Raw genomic sequence first — 20,085 nt, forward strand, 5'->3', positions numbered from 1 at the left:
CAGCAGTGCTGTTTTCGTCTTTCAGGATCAATTGTTACAACGCCTTAAATGCCCAGAGCCCCTTTGGGGGATTCAAGATGTCTGGAAATGGAAGAGAAATGTAAGTGTCCAAAGTTGCTGGTAAAAAGGGGTTTGTGAATAGCAGCACAAAGGATTACTTTCATTTTCTTATTCATTCATTAAACAAACATGCAGTTAAACATATATCATTGTAAGCTAAACATATATCATTGTTAAACATATATCACTGTGCACATTACAAAGATGAACAACAAACACAATTCTCTTACCTTAGGTGGCAATGGAGAAAAGTTAATGTAGCAACAATTCCACACAACAAGGGCTGCTAGAGAAGTCTGTCAAACATCTTGTAAGGAGGCAAATCCAATTAATTTTGCCTGATGGGGTCAGAGAAGACTTCACAGAGAAAATAACATACCAGTTTTTTAGGAGCAGGCATTCCAGGCAGGGAGAATAGCAAGAACACAGGCATGAAGGAACAAATATAGAATGGTCAGGAACAAAGGAGAGTTTGGTGTGCTTAAAACACAGGTCACCAACTGCTAGCCCAGGGACAAAGGTGGCCTGCAGAAAATGTTATGTTGGGACACAAAGTTAAAATTTTTAGCTGCCATTCAAAAACAAGGAGGCTCTGAATAATATCCAGATCCCATGCTCATTTTCATCCCCCGACAGCAGACCTGCTGCTGTGTGAGCTCTGCAGTGAGTCTTTTCCCCACCCTTCCTGTTGGTGTTGGGGCCTGAATGGTGGTCGTCATTTATTGACACATACGTGATTCGCTCACTTAGGTCACTTGCTTAGCACCTATAGGTTCTGTGAGTGTGGGAATGCAGCATTAGGCCATAGGATGGATGAGGGGTTTCAACCCAATATCAAGAGGCTTCAAGGGGCATTCTATGGGAGCTGAGGAGATCCCAGAGTTTTTAAGGCCAAGATTTCTGGCACGTAGAGGATGTTTTGGCAGAGATTAGAGGAGGAAGACCCACCAGAAGGAATTTGCAATAACAATAATGATGCCACTAATTAAATGCCTGATCCTGTTTTGCTTTATGCTAACATCTCTCCTAACATTGTCTGATTTGATTTTCACAATGATACTATAGGATAAATACTTACCTTTATATTATACATAGTTCAGAGGAAGACCTAAGGGTTAAAAGGGTTACGTAGTTTGCCTAAGTCATGCAGCCTGTAAGAGGCAGATCTGAGATTTTAACATAGGTTTCAGTGACTCCAAATGCACTTGGTTCCCATAATACCCGACCAAGGAAGCATGGGGGCCAGGCATGAGGCTGCTGCAGGGACAGGATCGGGCAGGGTCCTGCAATGTTAAGGGCCTTGAAAAATGAGACTGTGGCAGAGGAAATCTAGATTCGAGGGACTTTATTTTCAGGCTTCATGTGTAAATGGACTTTTTGAGTGGCACTCAAAGGATTAATGATAGCCAGGGTCTTCTTGAGCTGACACCCACCCTCTCAATCCCTAAAATTTCTTTCCTTTATTTTGAAAAGAGCTGGACCTATGTTTTCTAAATGCTGTGACTCACAAGAGGAAACGTGTTCCATGCCCTTTCCTTCTGCCATTACTGAATGCATTTTTTTAGAGCAAATGCTTAGTTTACAATCAATCTGCTAACAAGTCTTAAGCATATGCTGTGTGGAAAGCATGATGCTTGGCCTGGGGGGGAAGGTACAGTTCATTTAGGTACTTAACGTGTTGTTGGGTAAGTGAAATATACAACATTGAAAGAATCAGGAAAATTCCAAGAAAGACCTCTTCATGATAGAGAAGTTCGAGAATGGGAGAGATCATTGTGAGTGGGAGAAGTCCAGGAAAACCTGAGATATGATCTCATGTAGGGATTGGAATTGGTATTTAAAAGATAGGAGCATTTAGGTAGATGGAGAGAGGGAAATATTTTTTCTGGGTTGGTGGGCAGAGCAAGGCGGCAGTATGGGAGTAGTAAAGGCATTGTGGGAGAAATAAGTGTGGTTGTGGAGGGCAACCCATGCAGTGAACCCAAAAGACTAACACAGAGGGTTTACATGCCTACACAGAGGTACTTTAGCTGGTCATTTCTAGCCTCTAGCCAGTAAACCATAAAGTAAGAGTAGCTTTGAGGCAAAGAGCAGAATTTCTAGAATCATACTGCTTAGATGTGTATCTTGGCTATAACCTTCATACCTGTGCAGCTTTGGGCAAATTACTTAACCTCTTTAAGCCTCAGTTTCCTTATCTATGAAATGGGAATAATTATAGTACCTACTCCAAGGGGTTGTGAGAGTAAAATGTTAGTATTAAGTGTGCAAACATCCCACAGAGCATCTGGCAAGCCTTCAGGAAGTTAGCTGTGTCATCATTATTGATCAAATGCTGTAGATGAGTGTTATGTAGGTGATCCTCATTTTTCTTAACAGACATATTACTTTGGAAGTATGGCAGAATTTCCCCTAAATTCCAGCTTGTGTCACCAACTTCTGTTCTGTCTCTGGTAATACCAGGGAGAAACTGCTCTTGCTTCAATCTCTGCTTCTGCCCTTCTGTACCTCTCACTTGCTTTACAGCCAGAACCAATCTGGATCCTCTTTGCTCAGTTATTGGTATTCCTTAGCTTTTATAAAGTCTTCGTATACTCCAGGTATCTCTTCTTAACTGGCACATGGCCTTACTTTTCTTCCACTTGTCACGCTGCATTCACCTTGTCATTTCATTTCCTGCCACTGTGCTTGTGCTCCCCTGATCTCTGGGTTGGAGCAAGCAGTGGTTCTGGAAGTGCTGCTCACATCAACTTCCCTGTTACAGTCACTCACAGGATGAATCGTGGGCATCACATATACTCGTAATAGATAAGCGCTGGTTGATAGCTCCTGATCCCAGACGTGCTCTGGTCCTTCATCGCAGTCAAGCCCCCTGCCAGGATTCAGGCTGTGACATAGTCCAAGTCTAGCCTGTGCCTGTCAGAAACATTCCCCTTGTGTAGGAAGATGGCCCAGGAGACCATTTGGCTGTGTCAAAACCACCCAGAACAGCACCCCAAGATATTGAAGAACAGCCTCTTGACATGTCTTGTAGGTGCTGTAGTGATTTGGCCTTCCCAGAGCAGTTTAAACATAATCAGGAAACAGACTCACTTCATCTTGTCTGAGTTGTATGCTTCTTTGTCCACACTTGCCCCCAAACATGTTTTCGCTTCCCTAACTAACCTGGAGTGGCAGAAAACACTTCACATAAAGAACTTGCCTTGTCTGGGCCCCCACTCTTCCTTCCCATTTAATACAATCCTAGAAACTCCCCTTAACCCAGCACGTAGAAGGAATTGTTTCTCTCATGGCCTACAGACCCCTTGCAGCTTTGGTCCCTGACATCTCCCTGCCCACCTCTAAGAGGAACAGGGACAGGAAATAGCACTTTTTGGAAACAAGCTTCACAGAGGGTTGGGGAGCCTCTGAGACCCCCCACAGACAGCCTGTGGAGAGGGCCGCCCTCTACAGGTTACCCGATGGGCTGGCCTCCAACTCCCGGGGTCAGAGACTTGGGCTGCGTTTCTCTCAGTTCTACCTGTTCAGCTAATTCCATCTGTTTCACTTGTTTCATCCTTTTCCTTCCTCATTTAGGCTCCCCTGAGCCCAAGCTATAAAATATGTGTTACAATCAAGGGAATAGAAGGCTGTGAACCTCAGCATTTAAAAACGAAGGACACAAACTTTGACGATGAGAAGCATTATTAGGATACTCTAAATAAGGGCATCTCAAGGTCACAGGTGTGCACGCATATGTATTGTGCATATGTGCTCCTGTGTGGTACGCACTGCACAGGAAGTCCCCTGCAGTCTGGAGGAGGGGTTTGCTAAGCGTGCCTACCTGGGGACCCACGCTCAGAGGTTCTGATTTAGCAGGTCTGGGCTGGGGCCCAGGAGCTGCATTTTTCAACAAGTCTCTGGAATCCTTGTGATGCAGGTGGTCTGGGGACCCTACTCTGAGAAATGCTGCTGTGAGCCAAAAACAAAAAAAAAAAAAGGCAGGGAAATACACACCCTAAGCAGAAATCCCTATTTGGTTATTAAGCGAGTGTGACTGATTTACTTAGACGACTGGCTGAGAGATACCACAATCTAACACCTTACTTTATCTGTAGGTAAGCCAGGTTTGGGTCATCTTAAGGACTATAACTTAGCCTGGCTGAGAAACACGAATAGGCTTCTGAGTGTACCTGTGTCCAGCTATGAAGGCAACCACGCAAAGACATTGGGACACCTTAATGATCATGTGTCTGCCTTTTAGGTGGTAGTGGAGGTCCTCTTTGTGGAACTGGATGTACTATTGAATTTAATTGGATTAACTAGAATTTAAGTAGACTTGAGAGAAAGGCCTTGGAATGAGATGGCAAAATGGCTGAAGCCCGAACTTCAGGCCTTCAGAGACCTCACAGCTGTGTTACTCAAAGGCCGAGTCAACCGACACCTGTGTCACAATCTCACAGGTTCCTCCCAAACCTAGAGAAACCGAATCTTTGGTGCGGTGTTCAGGAATCTACACCTGAAGCAAGCTTCATGGGTGATACTTAGGTATGCTGAAGTTCAGGGATACTGCCTGAGAGGTGAGGGGGTACCAAGGGGATGGGGGTGACTTCGCTGGAGTCAGAGAGCCCATGAGTGGCAGAGCTGCTGTGCCACTCCTGTCTGCCGACCCCCTGCTCCAGTGTTCCTTCTGCTCTGTGTCCATTGCCCTGGGACCTCTCACTTGGCTTTCTCTGAAGCCCTGGATCCTTGGGCAGTGTTTTTTTTCTGTGGCACATTTGAGTCCACTCCTGTCTCAGAGCAGGCCATGGTGGCAGATGGCTGTCTGGGACCCCCACTGGGAGCACCTCCAATCCAGCAGGATTCCCCTTGCTTTGCATGCCCAAAGATGGCAGGATCCAATAGTCACACTTAGAAGTGGCCCTACCCAACTTCCTGTGCACTCCTGTCTTGCTTTCTGTAGACTTCTGACCCTGTAGAGTCCTTACACTTCTTACAACCTTGCCAGAGATCTGAGCAGGAGGAAAGTGGTTCAGAGTCTGCTCCAAGTGTGAGCACAAGCCAGGAAACAAGAAGGGAGTAACCCTGCTTCATACAGGAGGCAGATGATGTCTGTGATGAAGAGACACGTTCAGAATTGCCCACGGTCAGGAAAAAGTGCAGAGAGAGCCAAAGCGGAGCTGGTAATAGAGACTCAGAGCCTGGATAGAGCTAGTGAGGAAACGGAATACTAAGTGAGGTAATCCCAAATTCATTCCTCTCATTCCTGTAAACAAAGTGGCCAGTGCCGATGAAAGAGCAGCACGCTTGTCTCAGTCACTCCTCGGCTACCCTCTGATGTCCTGGCAGCAGCAGGCGTGTCAACTCACGTGCCCCTGGTGCTCAGAGGACCTGCTGGCAAAGGACTGGAGCCTTGTGCAGGGATGCGGGGATTCCTGGAAGGAAGCGGAAGGAATCCTTTACAGCAGGCCTGCATGGCGAAGCCCAGTGTCGTTAACTTCCTATTCTTGATACAGGACTGTTTTTAAAGGCAGCCTTTCTTAATCCTTTCTTACTCAGAAACATCTCTAAGTGTGCTTTTACTGTGTTTCCCTAGCAGAGATGGTGTGCCGACAGGGCAGAACTAAGGAAACGGGAATGGGAAGAAGCCTCCCTCCCTCCCTCCTTCGCACAGTTGTCACGTGCCCTCTGTGAGCCTGACACTGCAGGTTGTGCACGAGGTTTCGTGGAGGGCAGAAAGGTTGGGCGGTGAGATTCAAGTCCATGGGGGAGACAGGATGGTCAAGCAGCCCCCCGTGTGACAGGCGGTAGTAGAGGTGGGTCCACAGTGCTGTGCAAACACAGAGAAGGGGGAGCTGCTTCAGGAAAAGCTTCATAGAAGAGTGACTTTACAGACTAGAAAGGGAAATAAATTCAAGTGTTTTAAAGCATAAATAGGACATATCTGATTTTATAGTGAAGTAGAGAAAAGGGAAAAGGCAATTAAAAAGAGGTAAAAATGAAAGGGTCTAGAAAAGAGAAAATGGAGAAAAAGAGCATCGTAGCCACAAGGTTTTTAGTGCACACCAGCATCCTCAAAGCAGTGGTTGGAAAATGCCATGAGATGTCCAGAGAGCTGGGAAGGGCTGCCCCAGTCTCCTGTAGCCACCTAGACAGGTGACCCAGCTCCCAGCCCCTCTGTCTCAGCCCAAGCACCTGTAAGCTCCTCAGAGGCTGGGACCGATTATTTAGTTTCTCCCTTGCCCAACCCAGAACAGTGCTGCCCCATAGTAATAGCTCGATTATGTTTGTTTACCAAATGAATTGGCAATCCTTAATCTATAAGCAAGATCCCAGAGGCCTCTGAGAGCCAGGAAGGAAAGTGGCCAAAGGAGAGTCTGGGGTGGGGGGTGGGGAGGGTAGATTACTAGCTCTTCCCAATTCTAGTTATTTTGATTACTGTGAGTGCTGTGGACAATTGTTTATTCAGGATTATTTTTAAGGCATTTCAGGTGATTTTTTTGCTCTTGTGAGGTAGGCCTTTCAGTGTTCATTTTCATTTATTCAGTCTAAGGACCTATGAAAAGGAATTTCAAATCCCAAACCGAGAGGCCTGTAGCCTGGGAATCCCAGGGTTTTCTGAGTTGACCGGCTCTCGGGCAGAGTGCAAGCACATCCTGAGGGCCCGGTAGCAGGACCAGGTTCATGAAGAGGAGAGCACACGTGGCCCTGAGGAGCCAGTGCGCCTGGGGTGGGAACTCAGCCCAGTGTTCGAGGTCAGGGTCTGCCACTCACTGCGGTGCCCACGCAGGCACAGCCAGGGTCTCCGGGTGACTGTTGGCCTAGCAAACCTCCGGGCTTGCTTCTCTGAGTAGGTGGGAATTGTGGCCTTTCTGTGCAATATTGTGAAGAAAAATCATCCTTTATGTTTAAGAAACAGTGACTGCTTGTAAGATAACAGCTTTTCCAGCCCCTCAGATGAAGGCGGGCTTCCGTGACGGATTTTTACATGAACCCACAGGACCTGCACCTTCTCGGGACTCTTACTGTCGCTCAGGTCAGACCGCTCGGGCTTCCGGTGTCTGACACTGTCCATTTCTGCTTTTCAGGGGAGAATTCGGTTTGCGAGAGTACTCCGAAGTGAAGACTGTGACAGTCAAGATCCCCCAGAAGAATTCCTAAGAAGGCCAAGAAGGAAGCTGAAGGCCTGCACGACCCTCCCTCTCTGCTTTCCCCGTGGGGCCCGGCTCTCAGGAATCCAAAGTTGATACTCAGTCTTTATTTAAAGATTCCGATGATGACATGCAGGCTGGGCCAGTCACTGCGTAGCTAAAGCAAACCAGCGGGCACGGTTTCTTGGCACTCTGTAAGGGGTCACCTTATTGACACCAAATACTGGGACAAAGGTAAGGGGTAAGGAGCATCCAGTCCTCTTTCTGCTGAATCAGAGAGCTGTACTGTCTGATGCCTTTTGTCACAGAAAACTTTCCCGTACGGAAAGGTAGCCTTTCCATTGTCTTCATTTCCCCCTTCCAGGCTTTCCCTTCTCATCCTCTGCTCCCCCAAGGAGACCTCGCCTGAGCTCATTTGGGGCAGATGTTTGGGCCGGGAACAATTTTCCAAGGTTTTGCAGCCAAATTACCGTTTCATGTTATCCATTTCTTCAAAGCAAAACATGAAATGGTTTTAGTTAGATCCAGGCCAGAATGAAAATGCCAGAAGCTGGTATGCTGCAGATACACTAGGAAGTAACTAAGAACTTGGGATACTCCAGACCCAATCTGGTTACATCCATAAATAATGCGAGTGAAAGATCAGGAAGACAGAGCTGCAGAGATCATGTGCGGTTCGCAGCTTCCGGGTTTGCGGCGTGTTGTGGAGGCGTGCGCATGCGCAGGCATTGCATTCCTTCCTGGTTCCAGAATAAGTCAGGGAGTGGGTTCTCATAGGTTAATGAGATCTTTTCCAACGCTTATCTTTAAAATCAACCAAAAAAAAAAAAAAAAACAATCTGAGTAAGATTGAGAATTTGGAAAAAGGTAATGCTGTGTGCCTTGCAGAAATAGTTTTGTTCCAATACTTTTTGGCCATTTTTAAGTAAGTGAACTATCTCTGCAGTTGGATCTACAGCTTTATTTGCCCCACCCATCCCCGCTGCACCAACAGCTGCTACTCCCAGTGCTGCGGGTGTTTCTTTGGCCTTTCATACCTTAAAATGCCCTGGTTCCACTGGCAATAACCTTGGAAAATCTGGCCAAGCCCGGAGGTTTTCATTTCCATTTGCATAGTTCCACTGTGCCACAATTGCCACGCCATGCCAGAGCCGCTCCGCCAGAGGCGGTGGCTTCTCGGCACACCCATCTTGCCTCTGCCCTGCGGAGGGGAGGTGAGAAGCAGGCTGGCTCCCTCTCCTCCCACCCACACACCCCTCCTCTTCCCAGTGAACCCGCCGGTGCCACGGGAGCGGGTGTCAGCTGTCTTGCCCTCTCCCACTCCCCAGCCGCTGAATCCAATCCAGTCTCTAACCAAAATGAAGATCATTTATTTAAAAGTGCCAAACCTAACCGAGAGTGTATGGAAGATGTGCAACACGTATATAGCCTTCTGTATTTAACTGTTTTCTGCCTTCTAACCACACCGGTTGTCTGTTTCTAACCTTTGTCTATTCACAACATTTTGAAGGAATCTCCACTCGCTGTTACTTACAGACGACAGTGCATTCAGTGCCCTGATGCCTTGAGAGATGCCACACATCTGCATTTTTCCATGTGAATGTCATGCTGTCCCCTTATAGTGTGTGTCCAAGTGAGCATATCCATTAACCAGCTAGTTACCTTCAAACTGCAATATAGAATGTGAAAATGAAGATTTATTTCTTTTAATTTACTTAAAAAGAAACCTCTGTGCTAGCAATAAAGCATTTATATTGTGTACTCCTTGGGACTGTTTGGCTGTGTGTCTGAGTCTTTGCCTCATGCCAAGCACATCTGAGTCCTTCTCTCGGTGCTGGGTGTTCAGCTGTGTTGCCCTCTCCAGTGAGTGAGCACAAGCCTGGGAGGGTACAGAGTGCAGTATGGTGGACAAGACCCTTATTTTCTGACAGTGTTAAAAAACTGTGTACGCATACAGTTTTATAACCATCAATGAAACATACTGAATGACCGTTCTCACTCAAAATAACCTTCCGAAAGCTACACTGTAGTGGAGTTTGGGCAGCCCACTCCTCCCAAATAGCAGCTGTACAATGGGAGCACGCATTGCTGGTGGCGTTTAGCGGTGGCTTCATTTTTATTTACCGAAACAAAACGAAGTCAAAGCTGACAACCTGATGCAATATTTTTGCTGTAATATTTAGCCGTAAAGAGGAGGGGGGTGACTGCACGGCCAGCTACAGCTTATTTGCTCTCACAGTATTCTCAGAGTTGAGCTTTGGGGGAGTGGTGTCCACCCTTTAGACCTGCACATCCCCTTCTCCCAGCCCTTGGAAGCTCTATCCAGGTCCTGTCCAGTGAGACAAAAACAAAAACTGATGACTTGGCCACGGAGGAAACTGGACTTGGAGACAGGTGTTCCTGAGCACTGGGACTCGGTGGTCCAACTGCCACATTGCGTCCCTCAGGGGAGCAGATGGTGTGTGTGTGGGGTGGTCCTCGGGCTATTGGGTTCAACTCCCTATGTGAGAGGTGGACTTCCTGCGATTTCCCTCATGTTCAGGAATAAAGTGAGAACAAGGTGGGCACACACTACTCGTTTAAAAGTCCTCTGGGTAGGTGCCTCTGTAGAGCTTCTTTGTAGCGGGAATGGAATAAGGTAGAGATACTTTGTTCCTCAAAGCACGAAGCTCCTCAGACTTTATCCCTTTGTGATTCTGACATGAAGGAAGATGAAGGCAGCATTACAAATGTCATTAATGAAACAGAAACACTCATTGGTCATTTGTCATCAGTGCTACATATTTCGCCCCTGAGATTTCCATTGTACCTTTTCTCCCAAACACCCTCAGTGCACTCATACTGATGATTTTATTCTTTTCCATGACACTTTAGCTAATAAAGGGAAAGAATATTATAATGTAGGACTAAAGAACAGAAAGAGAATCTACGGGTCTGTAATAGAGCAGGAAGCACCCAAGAAAAGAGAACGAAGAGAATTTAGTAGAAGAGGTTGGTTTTGAACTGAAAGGAATAATTTCAATAGGCCAGGAAGCAAGAAGAAGGCATTTCTGGTAAAAAGGAGTAAGCTGCAAAGCTACGGAGGTGAGGCCAAGGCCTCTTTATGTGACGTGAGGAGTCGGACTGGCCGGTGCAGGCATCCTGAGCCAGCGGTCGGTCAGCTTGCAGAGGACTAGGGGGTTAGCTGCTGGTCCGTGTCCATGTTGTAGAAAACAGGGTGTCTCCAGTGATTTCTGAGCTGGAGAGCGATGAAGCAGTGGCCAGAGTGCTCTAGTGTGGCGCAGAGCAGATGGAAAGAGAGACAGACTGATTTGGCGGAATGCTTGCTTGGGTTGTGGGGATGGAGAGGAAGGAAACAAACCAGCGGAGAAATCGCCAGAACTTGATGAAATGGTATGAAAGGATGAAAACTAAATGAGTGAGCATTCAGGTCCAGCTGAATAAAGAGATGGCAGTACCACCACCGCAGATGTTGAAATGTGAAACAACCCTTTGGGGAAAGATTGTCACCTTCAGGTTTTGGACATGTGAATTTGAGGGTGGCAAAAGAGACACCCAGAGAGCAATCTCCAGCAGGCGTTCGAGATAGGGGATTGGAACCAGGCCCAGTTGACCGGGCTATGGTGTGAGCAGGAAAGGGATGGCTCGGTGCAAACATAAAGCCAAAGCCAGGGCCAAGGAGAGGGAGCTGAGCAAAAGAAACGGAGGCTGTAGTGAGAGATATAGGAGAAAGTCACGTCAGCTGTGCCCCACAGAAACCCAGGGGAGAGCTCAGGAAGGCAGGCAGCAAAGAGATGGAGGGAATGAGGATGATCTGGGAAGACCCTGCTTTAGGAGATTCTGAGTTTGTTCAGTTATGAAGTAGAGCCTGCTGGTGTCTGTTGGCTGGGGGGGGGTGCCAGCAACCACCGCCATGAGCGTGCTTTAGCTGTGAGCCAGGAGGGCTGCACCGTCTCAGCCACAGCCGCCCCAGAGCCATGGTGCAGATGCCTCTGCAGATACGCCAGTACTCACCTCAGAGCCCCATGGCGAGAAAGAACATGAACCCACAATTAATGCCACATTATGTTAGAGCCGGATTAGCCGGCTGAGGTCAGGGAGGAGGAAAATGGCTTTGGAATAAGTGTCAAAGCGTGAGTAGAATTCAGAAAGGTGTAAGGAGGAGAGAAAAAGAGACTGCGGGAGAAAAAAATCTTTACGCAGAATTTGTTCATGCCGTGTGGGCTGCCTGCTTGGCTGGGGAAGGGGTGCAGCTGCGATCAGAAGTGCTTATTGCCAGTAATGTGTATTTATATAGTCATTTAGTGCTTGTCTGGGTTTTTTCTTTTGGTTGACTGATATCCCAGAAATATTTAGAGCCAGTCACAGAAATACTTAAAATATAACAGGAACAATACAAACAAAAAATTATGTGAATTAAAAGTGGGCTTTTTTAAAAAAAGGAACAAAGTTTGGAAACTAATGCAGCCAGAATGAGGCTGAAACACACATTCCACAAAGTTCCGTCAGTCTTCTTATCTGATGAGGGAAGAGCAGATCAGTGACCGTAAGAACGTAACCTCCCTCCTGCCTTTGCTTCGTCTCTGCTTTCCTCCCTCCACAAATGTTCACGCTGCAGGTGCTGGCACAGGAGCTGGGATACAGGTGCTGGGAGCCAGGTGCGGCTCCCACCCTCGTAAAGCTCGGAGCTTAATGTGGTCACTCACAGCCAAGAGTCAGGGGCTTTCTTTGCTGTCTCGCTGTAAAATGCCTCGCCAGGCACTGACGTGCAGCTTATGGAAGAATAATACAGAACCTTTCCCACGTCCTCTCAGTTGGTCATCCAGAAGAAACGACTTCACCCACAGCGGTAGCTGGCTAGCAGTGTGGCACAGCGACAGGCACATTGCATCAGGGGACGGCAAAGGTGATCAGAAGTCCTCACTTCAAGTCCCTCACCGGCCATTTACAAGCTGTGTGTCTTCGGGTTAGTGACTTAACTTCCGTGGGCACCCGCTTCCTCCGCGGGATCACGGTGGTCGTTCCTGCTCTGCCTGCCTCACAGAGTTGTGTGAGGATTAATACACGTCGTGGTTGACACATTTTTTTCAGCTGGTCTGAGACATCATGCTGCACACACTCAGCTTTAGACAACTACAAAAAGTAAAAACCAAATGATCCTGTTGCTTTGCTGGTCGGTCTGTAGGCCATGAGAATTCATCATTTCTCCCCCAGCTTTTCGGCCATCAGGTAGACCCTGACTCCCCAGCGCAGGTTTCCTGTGGGTCCCAGTGAGGTGGGCCCCACCGGAATTCCTCGAGACAGCTAGGGGTGGGGGGAGGAATGCAGCTCCCATGCTTCCCTGGGTCCTGTTTATCCAACACGCCTTCCAGACACTGGTACAAGACCCGAGGGCTCCGTCCGGCTGTTGGCCACCCTGAGAGTCTCACGCAGCAAGTGCTCCTCAGTGGAGACCGAAGGGAATGGCAGCACAGGAAATCCACTCTGGAACAGCCCGAAGCCCTCTGTCCTAAGCATGTACATTGTCTAATTCTCACTTGGTCATTGGCCAGGTTAAAAGGAAGATCAGCTGGCCGTTTAGCCTTTGATGTGAAACTGCTCGGATAATGTTTCCGCTGGCCATTTATCTCTGGAGCGAAGGGGAACCTGAAACCAGCGTGGTCTGGGCCCCATCCCTGCGGAAGCGCGAGCGCCTCGTAATGGTTTCAAGGTCTTCGGGCTCTGCTTTTGTTGTTTGTTTCCCAGGAGCTGGTCCCTGTCCTTTTTCTCTTTCATATGAAATAGATGTTATTTATCAAACAGGCTTCAGTTGCCTCATTTCATCTACAACACAGTGTCTGCAGTCTGTTCGCCATGATGGGCAGCTGGTTTCATATTTTATATTCTGAACAGGATAAAAAGCTTGCCAGCCTAAGCAGTCCAGAGCCGCCAAGAATAGAATTCCTCCAACCTCTACCCCCCATCTGGAGCCAAACACGGTGATTTCAGGACACTGGCAAGACCTCTCTTTTTGCGATTCCATGCAGCTATCTCCAATTCATAGAAGGATCCTATAGAACTTTTCTGTTTCTCTTGTTTAGTAAGCTAGAGTAGGAACCCTCAAGCTTTCCATGGGGATAGCTGAGCCGCAATGAACGAGAACCCACAGTCCTTCCCTAGCTAGAGGTCAGCAAACCCATGAGCAGGGTCTGTTTGTTAAACAGCTGAGATCCCAGTCTCCATTCCCCAAGTTAGGTTCATTCATAAACAACACAGGATTCGTGTAAAATTGAATAAATTCCAGATGTCACTTGTTAATACAATTAGCTCATGTTCCCTAGTGGCCCTGAGGGAGGTGTAATGGCCACAAACAGTCTCAGAGCCTGCAGCGATGTCCCCTCCCAGCCCGTAACTGTGTGTGCTAAAAAGTACTTTGGGGGACATGGGGGCAGGAGTTTGTCGGGCAAAGGCTGGGGACTGTGTGTGTGTGTGTGTGTGTGTGTGTAGGGTTGTCCATCCATCACATGTCTTTTAAGTTCAGATCTGACACACTAATTCTAGAAAGAGAAACCTGTTAGGAACATAAAGACCTTCCCCAATGGACAAAGGAGCAGAATTTGAAAGTATTTCACTGTTCAGTAGCTGTGTGCCCTTGGAAAATTAGCCATTCAAACCCTCAGTTTTCCTCACCTGTAAAATGGGGTGATACAATGACCTCCCTCACACAGTTGTCATGAGAGTAGAATAAGAAACCATATGTAAAGTGCTTAATGGTTCCCATTGTAAGAGCTCAATAATATGGTAGCAATTAATAAAAATGAATAAATAAATCATTGTTCACTAGAGCCATAGTCACACAGAGGTTGTAAATCTCACATTCCCTTGGGGTTGGACTAGCACACGTATGGCTTTGGGTTCCCATTCAGAAAGAAGCCAGGCAGGAGGACGTCTTCCTTAAGGTGGCCTTACATTTGCAACAGTGTGGATCAATAGTACTGTGGTAACTGCGTGTGGTGCCAGAGGGGCACTAGACTTACCAGGGTAACCTCTCCTTAAGATACATAAATGTCTAATCACTATATTATACACCTGAAATGACTAATATTACATGTCAACTATAATTGGAAAATAAATTAATAACAATAAAGGTGGTCTTAGCGGGACTAGAGCCAGGAACTCCTGTGAACGCTGGGAGATTGGAAGGACAATGACCAATCACAGGTCTGTGCCCCGTCCGTTCTGCTGAGTCACTGAGTGTTAGAGATCTCTTAACACAGGAGGTGTCCTGGCCCTCATACGAATAAAGAACAAGTAATACAGGGCAAATTGGTGAGGGAGAGAAATGCTAACTTAAAAGAGGGTTTTTTTGCCACTTTACAACATAGATGTTAGCTGTGTTGAGGTTATTATATTATTATGTTATTGCTGTTACCTGGCTCAGGGAACATGGTAGCCTTTTTGCCTAGTGGGGGAGTCACTTCTCTGGTTTGAATATTTAAACTGCAGCCCAGCAGAGATTCTCAGAAAGGGGGCCATAACAGCTCTGGAGAAGTCACATTCTAGAAAGGCATCTCCTCTCCCCAGAGCTACAGAGGGTGGCCATCTGCAAGCGCTCAGCCCTTTCAGAGAGGCAGGGCTGCTCTGGCCTGGGTGTTGAAAATAGGAACACTCTCCCAGGCGGGGGTCTGGTAAAATCAGCCTAACCTGAGGGACCACAGAGAGCAATGCTTAAAAATGCCCGGGACACATGCATCTGTCTTCTTTGTCCTGTTGCATTCCCACAAGAAACTGTTATTCTTACAACCCAGTTGCAAGGCTTGCCCACAAGAAGAATCAATAACCTTAAAAAAAACCTGAGGAAAATAAAACCACTCTGTGAACTCAATCCTGAGGGCTTGGCTTGGTGCATGATGACCCAGGATTCTGATCTGGCTTTTTTTTTCCCCATTTTTCTTCTAAAAGATAACAAATAATTGAATGCACAAAGCCACATACATATTGGAAACACTTGTCTTTTTTTCCCCACTTACCCTCAGTGATATCAAGGGCTTTGTAATAAATAAGCCTGTCAGGAATTCTTTTCAGGAAACTAAACGACAGTTTTAGTCTCGTCTATTCAACACATTGTTCAGAAATGTTTTGGTAACCTTTAAATCCCTACTCTAGGAGACAGGTTCCCATAGCCTCCAATTAAATTCTTTCCTATTTTGAAGGTCGTTCAGACTTCGGCAGAGGTGCTCGTATGTGGGTTTGAATCACACATCCGCGCCCTCAGCTGAGGAGGCGGGAAGGTCCAGGCTTGTGGGGGAAACATTCCGCAGGCCACCAAACACGCTGAGCCAGGCCCCCCAACCCCGAAAGGAAAGCCTGGGGTGTTGGGCCCATGTCTCCTGTGCTGGGTCCTGTTCAGTTCCAAAAGGCTTTTTTCCACTTTAAACTCTCATTTGGTCTCGGTTTCTTGCAGTGAATCCCAAGCTCTTCTTCCTTAAGACCACGGCTGACGTTTGCACTGAATGGATCCCTTCCCCACCCGCCTAACCCTGAAGTGGCGACCACCACGCTGCTGGGGCTCAGAGCTGCACGAAGATCCATGTGTGTCACCAGGAACTCTTTTCCGAAGGACAATGGAATCTTCCAGTGCCTACCACTGAAAATATACATTGAAACAGAAAAGAAAGAGTTAGGGATTATATGATAGAATTTTTAAAGAGTACCTTTAAAATCATTTTCTCCAAGGTCTCATTTTATAGACAAAGAAAATAAGCCAAAAGGAGAAATGACTTCCACACATTAGTCCAAAGCTTTTTCTCCTGTGCCTCCTGGGATAGAATTTGGGGGAAATTGTTGTGCTGAATCCCCCATATTACTTAACAGGAGTAAAACACAGCCATTAATTGCAAATGTTTCCAGAAGGGTGGAAGCAGTGTCTTTTAACAGAACCAATTAGCCCATTAGTACCCACTAAACACATCACCACTCGGTTTACCAGATTAGCTTGAAGAAAGCAGGGTTTGAAGGGCAAGCGACCTGAGACAAGGGAAGTCTTTCTGTAGAAAGGAGAGGGAAACCTTCCGGGAGCTGCAGTGGGAAAAAGGAGAGAATGTCATGGTCTGGGGATCTGGGCACTGGGAACCCAGGTTTTAATACCTGTTCTGTTCTGTTTCTAAGCAACAGTGGAACTCGGACCCCTCAGAGGTCAGTTTTCTTATCTGTAAAGCAGCTTTCCTTGTAGGGAGGGCAGTGTTGTCCTCAAGGGCAGGCAGGGGTCCTCGAACCCGGTATCAGAGTCACTTGAGAATTGGTTATAAACACTGCCTCATTTCCTGTCTGGATATCTTGATTCACCTGGACTGGAACACTATGTTTGTGATTCATCTTATTTTAAATATGAATTATTTTAGGTTTTTTTTTTTGGATAGTCAATTACATGCTGTCGGCTCAAAATTCAAAAGCCCAAAGAAAAAAGAGTATTTGTATATTGGAAGATTTCCTTCCAACACCTTGTCCTTGACCCCAGTCACTCTCAAAGTCCGAGCAGACCCAGTAACAGTTTCTTGGTCTCTTTCCAAAGGGGTCATCGGCACTTTTAGCACGTAGCCCAAGTGGTTGTGCTGCATCTGATCTCAAGATAGATATTTGGGTGTCTGCTCTAGAGTTTTCTGATCCTGAAGATGAGGGAACAGAGGCTTAGAGACATTAACACTACGCCTCACAGAGTGTTTGGGTGACGACAGCAGCTCCAATATACAGTGCCCTTAGCTCTCTGCTCCGGGTGCCAAGGCCGCCAGCCTGTGTTTGCTGTTGTCATTGTCTTGCTGAGGGTCACTGCTCTGCAGGACTGGAGTACTGTGGTGTATCCACCCCCAGAGCCTCTCTGGTCTCCTATAGAGGGGACAGACAGCTGGCTTATCCCCTTGGCATGACACTGTGTCAGGAAGGGCTTCCGCACTCTGAGTGGCCCCCTGGCAAAGAGGTCAGGATAGCTGGATGAATGTCTGTGCAAGCCCAGAGCCGGGTCTTAGAAGGAAGCTTGGCAAAATAAAACATGCCTCTCTGGCCCCCGGCCCCTGGAAAGGTGTGAACTTCACCATGGGTATTGCATCTTTGCCTCCTCACCCTGTCCTTTGTGGCATCAGAAATGCCACAACTCAGGGATTGTTTCCCAAAGCTGACCGATTACATGTCAATAAAACCTTCCCAGAAAAGGAACTGGAAATGTGAGAGAGCAAAGAGTCCTCATTCCTGATACTTGAGTCAGTAATGGCCTTAAAGATCATCTAGTAATGGTCGAAGCAACCTTCTTTTCCACATACTCCTGCCCTCAGCTAATAAATAACAGTGAAGCCTCACCAGGGGCCGGGTTTTGGACAAATTATCTTTTCAACACTTGGATCGGTTTACTTCATAGCTTGGTTGTTTCCTGTTTCTCAACATCCAATTGGCTGGCCTCGGAGCTGGCCGTGAATCTGGGCTTTGTGTGTGATCCTACGAAGCATTCCTTTGGGTTACTTAAAATCCATGTTCCTCCCTTTAGAGACCCTGCGGGGGTGGCCCTATGTGGCCAGAGGGAGCCTAGCAGGAGTCCAGGCACCTGGGTTCTGGTCCCAGCTGTGTGCTGACTGCAGGCACTCGGGGCCAACTTCCTCTCCTCGTGCTGGTGCCTCATTCGTGCAGTGTCTTCACGTTACATTGTTCCTGCTTGAGTGAGATGCGTGAGGAATCTCCTTTCGTTGATGGCAATGAGGTTTGAGAGGCAGTGCAGAATGGCAGCCCGAACTTCTCTCAGCCTTCAGGCAGAGCATCAGTGCAGGTGATGGGACCCCAGTCCCCCGCCTCTGTCCCACCACACACCTCCATTACTCCACCCCACTCTGCATGCACCTCCTCCACCAGCCCCAGCTCACCCATGTCATATCGTTCCCCAGCTCTGCTCCCTGGTGCCAACTTTCCCTCCCCCCAAACCCAGCCCCACTCCCGCTTTATACTTGCAGCAGGATGATTTCCCAAGTTCATTGTCGGTACCAGGTTCTCAGATGCCTAGCGAGTGAGACGTATTGGTCCTCTGGAGCTCACAGTCTAACGGAGGGGACAGGGAAATAAATGAACCACTCCAGTGTTGTGAGTGCTGGACTTAGAAACGCTACAGTGGGAAGGCTGAGGAAGGAAGTGATCAGTTTGGACAGGGGAACAGGGTCTGGGACTAGTTTTGGAAAAAATTTTAAAGAGGAGGTGTCATTTGCATTTTTTAAATACCTTCCCTGCTTCCAAAAAGGGATTTTAGAAGGACAAATATAGGGCCAGGATCAGAGATTGAGAGCATTATGATTTGTTATGCAGCCTACCACATATCAGGCATTTTTGTACTTGCCTGGGGGCACACAGCTAGAAAATTTGAAGTCATGCTCAGAGCACAGAACCTTACTTAACTTCATACTGACTCCCTCCAGCACAGTAGCTTCTAGGGAATAAAAAGACGTGCAGATGTAAGCAACAAAAGAAAACCCAGGGTACCTGGAATCAACCACAGGGGTAACACATCTATCAGTCTGGGGTAACAAAACAGTGAGGTGCTGGCAGGGAGGGCAGGGAGGATGGTGAAAGGGAATCTGAGACAGCAAGCGGGCACCACTGCACTGCTCGCCTCTGAAATTCTGAATGGACCTTGCAGAGAGGCAGAGGGGCCATGCTCTGCAAGGGGCCTCTTGAAGATAAGCTCAACACCAGGATCCACTTTTCCTTTGCTCTGTGCCCTTAAGTTTCTGATTTCCATCAAGGCTTCTCTAGCATACCAGGCTGGCAAGTGATGTGAAGCTGCTCCGCTGGAATCTAGGGGGAGCAGTGAATGTCAGGAAGAAGGAACCCACTATTGGATACCACCGACTCACACAGCTCCCGGCGCAGGGCTTGGGTTGGGATGCGCTGGTAGAAAGACATTCCCATGGATAGTGAAGAACACAAGTCCTTCCACAGGTGGAAGAACAGGCAAGCAGAACTCTGCCTGCTGGAGACAGAACCTTTCATCCTTCAGTTCCCAGCACCTCTAGCAGGCTCTGTTGTAGCACCAGCCACAGAACTTGGTTCCCGCCTTCACAGGGTGTGTGATTAGATGTATACTTCCTGGGCCTGCTTGCGTATTGTCACACCAAGTGACATAAATGGAAACAGAGAATGTTACTAGTTAAATTAAAGCATTTGTATTCATTGTCTATTATAACAATGACCTGATGTTTAAAAAATAGTCCTTGCATTTTGCCAAGTAGTACTGTTAGAATGGACAGAGTTAAGAGTGGTATTAAGACTGGATCTGGAATCAGACAGGCAGCCTTCAATCCTGGCTCTGCGATGTATGTGTGACTGGCAGCAAGATGCTTATCCTTCGCTTCACATGTTGCTCTACCATAAACTGAAAGAGAGTAACACATAGGTTTGCTACAAGGATTACTATCAATGTGTATCAAGGCTAATAGCATTCAATAAATGTGATTTTTTAAAGTATGCACCCAACAGACTATGAAAAAATATTTGCCATGTATGTAACAAATTATCAGTATTCAAAATACATAAAAAACTCCTGGAAGCCAATCAGAAAAAAACAAGCCAATAGACAATTGGACAACATATGAACGAATGTAAAAGACCAGTGTAGTTAGCATATGAAAAGACCCTCATTTGTACTAGTTATCACAGCACTGCAAACTCACAATGGAAGTTCCAATTTTTATAAGAATGAGTTCACACCTCATTTTAAATGCTTACCTTAAATAAAGGAACATTTAACATATATGAGATCATTTACCTCAGTATAGGGTGTGGTTGACATTTCGAGCTCTGCATCCAGACTGCCTGGGTGCACACCCAGGCTCCATCTCTTACTCTGCGTGGGCGAAACCAAGTCCTCTAAGCTCTCTTGCTTTAG

The 20,085-nt window shown here is 47.1% G+C and overlaps 1 protein-coding gene across 2 annotated transcripts in view; it reads left to right on the forward strand.

The window, feature by feature from the left end:
* Positions 1 to 8,951, forward strand: part of ALDH1A2 (aldehyde dehydrogenase 1 family member A2) — a 144,385-nt gene extending 135,434 nt beyond the window's left edge. For both annotated transcript variants that reach the window (XM_037151072.2, XM_037151070.2), the window contains exons 12-13: positions 26 to 100; positions 7,128 to 8,951. In XM_037151072.2, coding sequence (XP_037006967.1) covers positions 26 to 100; positions 7,128 to 7,200 — 148 coding nt within the window. In that variant the 3' untranslated portion in view covers positions 7,201 to 8,951. The remainder of the gene's footprint in view (positions 1 to 25; positions 101 to 7,127) is intronic.
* Positions 8,952 to 20,085: the final 11,134 nt, after the last annotated feature.

Source organism: Artibeus jamaicensis, unplaced genomic scaffold, assembly GCF_021234435.1.
Source record: "Artibeus jamaicensis isolate MK-2021 breed Jamaican fruit bat unplaced genomic scaffold, CSHL_Jam_final contig_548, whole genome shotgun sequence".
Classification (NCBI taxonomy): Eukaryota; Metazoa; Chordata; class Mammalia; order Chiroptera; family Phyllostomidae; genus Artibeus; species Artibeus jamaicensis.